General features: G+C 43.4%; 1 protein-coding gene across 1 annotated transcript; it reads right to left on the bottom strand.

Moving 5' to 3' along the window:
• Positions 1-927: 927 nt before the first annotated feature.
• Positions 928-9,606, bottom strand: LOC108902565 (stromal interaction molecule 1; the record flags this gene model as incomplete). The annotated part of the gene is given in 7 exon segments (XM_018704487.1): positions 928-3,566; positions 4,861-4,924; positions 6,166-6,252; positions 7,052-7,287; positions 7,700-7,800; positions 8,970-9,137; positions 9,429-9,606. Coding segments are annotated over 7 exon segments (1,288 nt in total), but the record flags the coding sequence as incomplete, so codon positions are not given.
• Between the last annotated feature and the right edge of the window lie 1,064 nt (positions 9,607-10,670).

Raw genomic sequence — 10,670 nt, 5'->3', positions numbered from 1 at the left:
ATAATATAACAGGGGATCAATGGATGGCTATGGACAGAGTCCTGCAACAAAGCTACAAAAAGACACAAAACAACAAAGAAGCAAAAAAAACCTGAGTCGCAAAATGATCACAATGAGATGCTGAACTACCACACTGAAACAACACTAAACGTTAAATGACCTGGAATAAACACTAAACTACAGAGACACAATATGATGCAGAACAACCGCAGAGAAGCTGAACATACAGACACAAAACGATGCTATAACACCACCACAGAGAAACAACATGACCACAGCGACATGATAATCCTCCATAAACTGACTTAAACTGACCGAGATGGAGCTCAGCATTACAGAGAAGCAGTGAAGTGTGTGCAGAGTAAAGAGAAGCTAACGGAGCTGGAACAGATGAACAGTTACAAGGAGAAAAGACAACATTTAAAAGATGAGGCTAATGCTAACGCTAACACCCAGGTGTAAAACATTCGGGTAGCGACGTAATGGCGATATAAACGACTGAAAATGGGATTAAACAATAACATTACAAGGTAATGCCGATGCTAACGCTAATGCTAACGCTAGCCGCTAACTGTTTACCTTACCTTCACGCCGCAGGTGTGTTCGGCAGCGCCACAGTTTGTTGTAACATCCAGACGGTTCCTCACAGCACTGACAAACAGAAGCAGAAGCTCGAACGTTGGTTTAAATCTGTTTTCCGACTTCCGGTCTCCGCCTCTCTGAGCTCCTCCTAGACGTTCGTAGCCAATGAGGAGACACGTAGCAGCCAATGACGACATATGTCAGCTAACATTGGCAGAAAAACGCCAATTGGCTGACCGATTCTGGTCCGCCCCGCAACTGCCTGTGATTGGTCTTAAAATACCTCCACCTTAAATACGGAGATTATTATTAAATCAGGAGAACAGCCACGAGCCAGACACGTCATCAGTTAACAAACTCTGAAGGTCAAACTTTATTTATTATGTACTTTTATTCATGACTGGACACAAGCCTCGTGTAACAGCCGAGACCATGAAGATGCAGTAACGTGTTTACAGTTACAGCAGCTTCAGTGGGTTTAAGGCTCTGACTCTGAAATAAACCTGCTGACTCAATGGATTTAACTGTCCCAGGTTAACAGTCCTCCACTGGCACCTGTGGGAGGACGATCAACTTCAGGTGGAGGTGCTGCAGGTCCAGCTTCATCAGCACCAGCTCCTTCCATGACCGTCTACATGATGAGGATTTACCACACTAGTCTAAGGCTTGAAGAAATAAATCAGTGTGGTTGTTCTGAACAGATGACAGGTTTAATGAGCTTCAGTGACCAGACTGTAAAAATAATCTTCACATCAGCTGTGTGTTTCAGTGACACTTTACAATCTTACATTTCCTCTACAGGTGAAACTCAAACTGTGAGAATAAGTTAAACAACCTCAGGCTCAGTTTAGATGACGGAGGGTGGCAGCGACAGTTTAATATATGACCATTAGTTCTGACACTGAACAGATAACTTCACTGGTATTAGAGCTGTCAAAGTTAACGTGATAATGATGCGTTAACACAAGTTCCTTTTAACACCACTGAATCTTTTTTAGAATCAGTTTATCATGAGCAAGCCGAACCTTTGAGGTTGTTCTGGACAAGATTTCTGTTTTTGCTTTTTGTTTTTTGATTGATTGTTGCAATAATAGTAAAGAGACATTTGCATAAAGCGAGCGTATCCGTCCACTCCTATGTCGATAAGAGAATTAGAAACTTGAGAAATATCCCTTTAAAGTTCATTTAGAACAGATAAATCGATTGACTAATATTTATATTTAATTGTAACATTAAAGGCCAAATGTCAGATGTGGCTGTGAAACACCTGTTTAAATAATCTGCTGATTATTTTGTTGATGAATTGTTTTGTTTCTTAAACATCAGAAAATCTCTGATATTACTTCAGACAGCCAAGTTACTTCTTCAAATATCAGACAGATGTGGGTCAGACAGATGTTGGACGGTGGATCTGGTAAACCTGCCGTTCTGCCGTCATCCACTGTCATATAAACAGAGCCCTTCACCTACTGACACTCAGATAATAAAGCCATAAAATCCACTCTGATATATATACATATGAAACAAAAAAGGCATTTACAGACGACCATGTGACTTCCCATCATGCAACAGAAAAAGCTGAGACCCGGTTCATCCAGACCAGACTGGATACGTCGTACTGTTCTAAAGGTTCAGAGACCTGCAGCCCGGTTCTGTTCAGGACTATAATAACTGCTGTATGATTTGGTCCTTGGTATCTCATCATCCACTGATCAGCGTCTGTTCAAGTCAAACTGGTCCCAGGTTGTTACTGCACTTTACCACTGGAAACTATCCAATGGCATCGTTAACAGCTAATGTTATGGGTGCCTGAATGCACCATTGGACAGGTTGGACTGTCTCATTATGGGGACAAAGAGTGTTCTTGCTGCGTTCGTGACTTTAGGGATGGATGACAAGTCAAGACCGACCTTTGACCACCAAAGTCTAATCAGTTCATCTTGAGTACAAGTGAACGTTTGGGCCAGATTTGTAGGGAACTACTGAGAAACCACGTTCAAGCACAACGTACAATCTGACGTTTCAGACAGAGTCTGGTGCTGCAGGAATCAAACCTGTGACAGGTTCAGCTTATTTCTCTAATGGACACTAAGTCCACGGAAACAGAAAACACAGACATGAAAACAGACAACTTTAAAGAAACAAATTTAAATTCAATATTTTTCTCAGAGCAGGTGTTTTAAATTTCTTCCTTCTCTAGTTTAACATCCAGCTGCGAGATCATCACAAACTTTTGTCTTCAAAACTTTTGTCAAAACTTCTCTTTAAATTTTCTACTTCTATTTTCTTCTTCAGTCGTCCTCTTGTTCTTCTCCTCGGACTCTTCTGTCTCCTGGGAAGTCGGTGGTGAGTCGTAGTTCTTGACGCAAACCTGATCTTATTTCAGTTTAATGGAGAGAAAAGATAAAAACTATTTTCTGGAAAAGTTGAGTAAAAGCAGACGAGGTTTCCTCTGATGATGAAGAACAAAGTCTCATCATGAGTCAGTTTGAAACCAGGTTGGAGGCGGAGGCAGAGATGTGGTTCGTCCTCAGTGACGTCCCTGTTTCTTCTTGAAGATCTTATTAAAGGCGTTTCTCCTCCGGCTGCTGGACGACTCGCTCTCCTCCGCTCCTCCCACCTCCTCCACGGGGCTCCTCCTGGTCGGGAGGTGGAGGCCTGTCCCCCGGCCACTGCCTAACGAGCTGGATGAGGCCGAGGACGAGAAGATGACGGGGCTGTCAGTGGCGGTGGCGGCGGCGTCGGATGTAATGCAGAGGGAGCGGGTGGAGCAGGAGGAGGCGAGGACAGCGGCAGAGCTGCCCCTCAGCTCCCCGAGGCTGGAGCTCTTCTCCAGGCCTCCTCCTCCTCCAAGCCCAGAGCACTGACCCTGCCGGGGGTGGAGCCTGGAGGACGGGAGGAGGGGCTTGGAGCTGTACAGGCTGCGGGATTCGCCGTGAGACAGAGGGAGGGAGGAGTCAGAGTCCGAGCGGTTCATAATGTCCCTGACGAAGAAGAAGAGAGTGACGTCAGCAAGAGCTAAAGATGCTAACATTTAACTTAAGTAATGAAAAATACTGGATGTATTAGAAGTGGAAGCTGGACTCTGAAGTTCTGACTGACTAATGGTGTCCAGCTTCAAATAAATGACAAGTACTTCAACTCCATTTATCACTGCATGAAATGATAACAAACAATATAAATATTTATATGCCTGGAAAACAAAGTGAGAGATGGAAGAACCACAACATTAAGGATGAAAAATCAGTTTAGAGGAAATGCAAGACAAGCCAGTGAGAAGAAACATGACGGCATTCATCAGTGTTTTCTTATTTTTCCCTTCAAAAATGGTTTTGTAAAAAACGTAACAGGTAAAAAATAACCCTACATCTGATTCATTAAACATGTGTAGACCAGTAATTTGTTCTTATCTTATAGTACAGTGGTGAATCAGGATAGAACTTAAATTATAAACTAAGATGACAAATCTGTTTAAAAAAACACTAAAATGTACAAGTGGTCCTAAAACCACGACCTGTCATGAATCGTTTTAATTCTAACTCTGACCAGACATAAATACTAAAGATTCTTCAAACCTGTCAAATCCTCATCACATGTAAAGACGTTTTTCAGACAAATCACAATTATTTTTTTTTTTGCAAACTAAATTTTGATCTCTTGTAATTTGCAAAGGTTTGTAAAACAGGCCAACCCTGAGTCACAATAACTTAAACTTTTTTTTTATTAAAATCTAAATCCAGACCACGGATACATTTTCATCTTTCCTTCAAATATTTTGGAAATAAGAAAACGACGATGAATTCAACAAAAGGTTCTTGAATTCAGGTTAGGACCAAATCAAATGTTTTGCAAATGTCTCGTTAGTGAATCAGTATGTGAAGGTCGTGCAGAGGGAGATACCCGAAGCTGCCGGAGCGACAGCGCTGCCTCCGGCTCGTCACAGCGCCCCCTGCAGGCGGGAGGCTGGACGACGCTTCCAGAGAGTGGAAGTAAGAAGATCGGAAGAGCAGAGCAGAAATATGGGCGGTGCCCTCAGTGTAGGAGGAGGAGGAGGAGGAGGGAGGAGGACAGAATGAGAGGACAGGGGGGTGAGGAGGGGAGGCGGGGCCAATGGAGGGGTGAGACAGGGAGGAGGAGAGAGAGGGGGAGGGCACAGGGAGGAACTCCAGCTGGCCGATGGAGCGACTGCGATGCTGCCGGGCGTGGCCGCTGGGGGGGCGGGACGACGTGAACGAGCCACGCCCCTCTGGTTCGGCTAAGCCCCGCCTTTCAACCAACCTCTGAGAGCTGAACGCCAGAGCGGGGTCTCCTATCCTCTGTCGCAGGGGCATCAGACTCTGAGCTGCAGGAGAGAGAGAGAGGGGAACACAGGAGTTAGACTGGGTCGGTAGTTTTATTTTGAAAGGCAGAAACACAGGAAGTTCAGCTCACAAAGAGAGAAACACTTTTTAAAACTGAGGAGTTAAAAGTGCAAAGGAAACAGATTCACAAAGCAGAAAGTCTTCAAGAGATAAAGTGCAATGTCAGCTTTATAAACCTCTTGTTTAAATATAATGTCTTTGTTTTTTTAGGAAAGAAAACATTCCGTTTTTGTGAATTTACTTTGTGGTTTTAACTGCTGCAGACCTGTAGGTGGGTGTTAGTGAAGGAGGGTGTGAATGTGAGGAGAAGGAGAGAAGAGTGAACTCGTCTGGAAAACATCTGGAGAGCTTTATCTGATCTGAGCACAGGGAGGGAGGAAGAGGAGGAAGAGGAGGACGAAGCAGCACAGGTGAGGAGGCGTTCACATGCTCAAACACTCAGGTGTTCTTCTGATGTTCATGTGATCGCCGCCTGTAGTTGGTTTACACCTCTGCACGCTAAGGCAGGATTCACACTGAGCTACGAGTTTGAGGGATCGTCGAGTCAAATTCAAGGACTCAGGGTTTTGGCTTTAACTTAGGAAATTAAAAGTCCAAAACTATTTTAGTAAATGTGTTTAAAAACTGCTGCTTCATCAGAACCAGTCAGAACAGTCTGAAAACAAATGGGAAAAAAGTAAAATAAATTGAATTAATAACAATTATTTTATACGTTAAAAGGGAATAATAATAATAAATACAACTTTAAATTATTGAACAAATTAAAAAGAAATTGTTACAAATATATAATAATGTCTTATATTAAAATGCACCATTAAAAACTTTTTATATATTTAAAAATGTAATTAATATTGAGAGAACACTGGTTTTACTGTTTCTTTTTAACATTTTAACTTATTTAAATATTTTTACATTTACATTATTTCAAATTTAATATTATAACTTATTTTTTTAGATGTAATATTTTATTATTTTATATACTACTATTTATTTTCTTCTGGGAATTTATGTTTTGATGTTTAAAAAACAAACACGTTAAATTTCTAAAAACTTTGCTGTTGTTTTTTTAATTTCTTGATAAACAGAAACTTCAGTCTGGAGGTGATCACTGATCAAAGGATTAATAAATCTGATTGATCAGTTATCGCTGCCGGTCACACAGAGGTATGGACCAATCAGAAAAATTGGGCGGGGGCTGAAAGAGGGAGGAGGAGGGGCCAACCCGAGTGTTGCCATGGTGACTGGGTGTCTGCGATGCCACTCAGGGGCCAGAGGTCGCTCACTCGCCGATCCATCTGCCACGCCGCGTCTGCAGGGAGCCAATCAGGAGAGAGAGAGATGCCAAGAGAAAGAGGACCAATCAGAGGAGGGGGTGGAGACAGTGGGCGGACCACAGGTGAGCTGAGCTCAGGTGAGGCTGTTTCATTCTTTGGTTTACCTCTGACATGATGAACAGGACGTCAGGTGAGTTAAAGGACAAGTCCACAGACTTTAATGCAGGAAGTCAGTGTTTTACAGAATTTAAATTAAATCTCACAGGAAACTTTCCAGAATTAACGGGAATTTATGGGAATTGACTGGAAATTTTGTGGTAATTTATACAAACATCAACATTTTCTTATGATAAGCAGACGCGCTGCAGACAAATACACATTTAAACAGTGACATATTTGACTTTGAATTATTTGTGAGTTGAACTTTAATCAATTCTTTCACTGAACGCCAAAACAACATGAAGTTTGAATAAAAATATTTTCTATGATCCCGTAAAAAAGTCCCAATCAGCATCAGAGCCTCTGTCAGTGACATGCTGTTAGCTAGCTCTGATTTAGCAGCTAGCTGCTGTATAAACACATCCTGATTTCTGCTGGTTCAACTTTAAGTAGCACAGATCAAATAAACTGACTGACTGCATTAAATCTAGTTGTTTTAACCAACCTTATGTTTAAAGATCTCTGTTATAGGCTAACCTGCAGTTAAGCTAATTTCCCATTAATTCCCATGGAAAGTTTCCAACTCTGAAAATACCCAGAATTCTGCAGCCCATAGAAGTGACTCAGAAACGTTTCCTCACAGATCTCACAGACCGTCCTTCAGCTCAGACTTACACTGCAGCGTCCCAGGAGACAGGATGTCCTCGTCCATGTCGTCGAGGTCGTCGGAGAGGAGGAGGTGCTGCGGGGTCGGAGGTCGCAGGCCGAGGAAGGCCGGGTCCAGGTTGAGGGCGGCGGCCAGAGCTCCCAGACCCGGGTTATTGACCAGACAGAAACCCGACAGAGACTCGATCTGCTGCCAGCGGTGGAGCTTCTCCCGCAGCGCCGCCGTCACCTCGGCCAGGGCCTGTCTGAGGGCGGAGGGCCAGGGGTGGAGAGTAACTAAATACTTTTACTCAAGTACTCAACCTAAGTACAGTTTTGAGGACACCTGTAGAGTCCTATGCACCAGCCACAGGAGACAAGAGCTTCTGAGTTCTTTATGTACTTTTACCTAAGAACACCCGTAAGGTAGTATTTCTACCATGTTGTACTGAATACTTTTACTTTAATATTGTATTTGAGTACTTGAGGAGCAGGTAACGGCAGCAACACCAAAGATCCTTAACTCATGTAAAAGTACCAATAAAACAAAGTCAAAATACTCCATTACAAGAAAAAGCCCGGTACTCAAAGAGTCATCAGTGAAGTAAAAAGTACAACATCTGCAAGAGAAGTGTTGCTGTGTTCGGGGTCAAAGGTCAAAGGTCAATGGTCACTCACTTGGCCGACAGGATCTTGTGGTCGACGTCGTCCAGCGAGGAGCTGTGAGCCACGTGGAACGTCCCGAACAGAGAACTCCTCTTCTTCTTGATCTTCTCTGCCTGAAACATCATCACCATCATCACCATCACCATCATCCATCACCATCATCACCATCATCATCACCATCATCATCATCATCACCATCATCACCATCATCATCACCATCATCATCACCATCATCATCACCATCATCACATCATCACCATCATCATCACCATCATCATCATCATCATCACCATCATCACCATCACCATCATCATCACCATCATCATCACCATCATCATCACTCATCATCATCACCATCATCATCACCATCATCATCACCATCATCACCATCATCATCATCACCATCATCACCATCATCATCATCACTCATCATCATCACCATCATCATCACCATCATCACCATCATCATCATCATCATCACCATCATCATCATCATCACCATCATCACCATCATCATCACCATCATCATCATCATCACCATCATCATCACCATCATCACCATCATCATCATCACCATCATCATCATCATCACCATCATCATCATCATCACCATCATCATCATCACCATCATCATCACCATCATCATCACCATCATCATCATCACCATCATCATCACCATCATCATCATCACATCACCATCATCATCATCATCACCATCATCACCATCACCATCATCATCATCACCATCATCATCATCATCACCATCATCATCCATCATCATCATCACCATCATCATCACCATCATCATCATCACCATCATCATCATCATCACCATCACCATCATCATCATCATCACCATCATCACCATCACCATCATCACCATCATCCATCATCATCACCATCATCACCATCATCACATCACCATCACCATCGTTTGAAAGAGCGTGAGTAGAAACACAACGAGGCTGTAAAGGTGGACTGGTGAGTAGATGGGTTTTCATGTTAACGTCCCCGACAACCTCTGTAGTGTCATTTAGACACTCGTTAGCAACCGCCTTTTTTAAGACACGTAAAAGCTTCAAACATCAGGAGTGGGGGATTTACTGACCCATTTTATGTCGGAGAATAAAACCTGAAAATGTCTTGAGCTTGTGTTAAAACCACAGACCTTATTTCAGACATTTAACCAGAAACACACTGACAACAGGAAGAGCTAACATGCTAACATGCTAACGTACTTCCTGGTTTTAGTGTGAATGTGTGTTGTTGTTGTTGTCCTCACCCCCTCCCTGGCCTGCAGCAGCTGCCTCTCTGCGCTCTGTTTCTTGATGTTGTAGTACTGGACTTCGATCTCGTGCGTCAGCTGCAGCCATTTCTGCAGAGCCTCCGGCGGCGCCCAGTGAGCCCGCGACTCCAGCTCCCTCTCCGCCTTCTTCAACGCCATACGGACCTGCAACACACACATCATTCAGGACCCCCACCTGGACCTGGACACTGGTTCTCTCGTTGATACTGAGCCTGTTGCAGTGAGTAAGATCACTATATATCATCTCTATACATCAGCACCAGACTCCATTGACAAAAACAGGGATTTAACCAGGAGCTGCTGGAATACCACTACCTCCATCTGTTAGTGTGTCTGTGTTACTGTGTGATACTTTTACTTCAGTAAAGTATCTGATTACTTCTTCCACAGACCTCCTGTCTCAGACCTCAGGTGTGCTCTCGGTCGTGGTCTCACCTGTTCCAGCTCCTCCTCGGCGTATTTCTGTCGGCTCCTCTCGTTCTCTGTTCCCTCCCTGAGCTCCCGGAGCCGCTGAGCTTCCTGTTTGGCCGAGCTGATCTCGTTCCTCAGCTCCTCCTCCACCTTCACCTTCTCCACCTGAACGCAGCGCTGCTCCTCCTGAGCCCGCTGCAGCCTGACACCCCCCACCACAACAACAACAACAACAACAACAACAACAGGTCAGGAAACACCTGAACGCATCGTTCCTACTGCTCTGACTTTAACCTAAAACCTGTGGCTCACTGCCAGCAGGGGGCGCTCTGTGTGTGTGTGTTATTTTTAGACACACACACACAGCGCTGAGGGATTTCAGAGAGGAAACAGACCTGATGCTTCAATTGATCCCCATGGATCTGCTGTGTGTGTGTGTGTATTTCTGTTCAGCTGTCACAGTACAGTATTATAGTACAGTAGCAGTGCATATTGTAACAGTGGTGATGGTAGTAGTACTGCAGTTAAAGTAGTAGTAGTAATATAATAGTAGTTGTCAGAGTTTTCTTAGTACTAGTAACAGATGTGGTAACAAGTAATAATACTACAGTACTAACAGTAGTAGTAACAGGAGTAACAGTGGTAGTACGTGTAGTAATGGTCATAGTAGTACTAGAAGCAGTAACAACAGTAGTATCAGTAGTATCAGTAGTACAGAGTGTAGCAGGAGAGAGAGGAATGAAACATGTTCCTACATGAATCAGTGTCTCACACACACACACACACACACACACCACACACACACACACACACACACACCTCTGTGCAGAAGCTTCAGTCTAAACTCCTTATATGGGCAAAGAACATCCAGCAGCTCAGTCTGAACACACACACACACACACACACACACACACACACACACACACACACTGATGAGTTATTTCCTCAGTTTAAAGGTTCATTACGTCTCATTCTAACATTCACTGATGAACAACCAACTACTACTACAACTACTGTACTACTACTACTACTACTGTACTACAACTGTACTACTGTACTACAACTACTGTACTACTGTACTACTGCTGTACTACAACTACTATACTACTGTATACAACTACAACTACTGCTGTACTACAACTACTGTACTACTATACTACTGTACTACAACTACTGTACTACTGTACTACTACTACTGTACTACTGTACTACTGTACTACTGTACTACTGTAACTACTGTACTACTGTACTACTGTACTACAACTT

The sequence above is a fragment of the Lates calcarifer genome, unplaced genomic scaffold (genome assembly GCF_001640805.2).
Source record: "Lates calcarifer isolate ASB-BC8 unplaced genomic scaffold, TLL_Latcal_v3 scaffold_31_67, whole genome shotgun sequence".
NCBI classification, from domain to species: Eukaryota; Metazoa; Chordata; class Actinopteri; family Centropomidae; genus Lates; species Lates calcarifer.
This window is presented reverse-complemented; position numbering and strand designations above follow the sequence as displayed.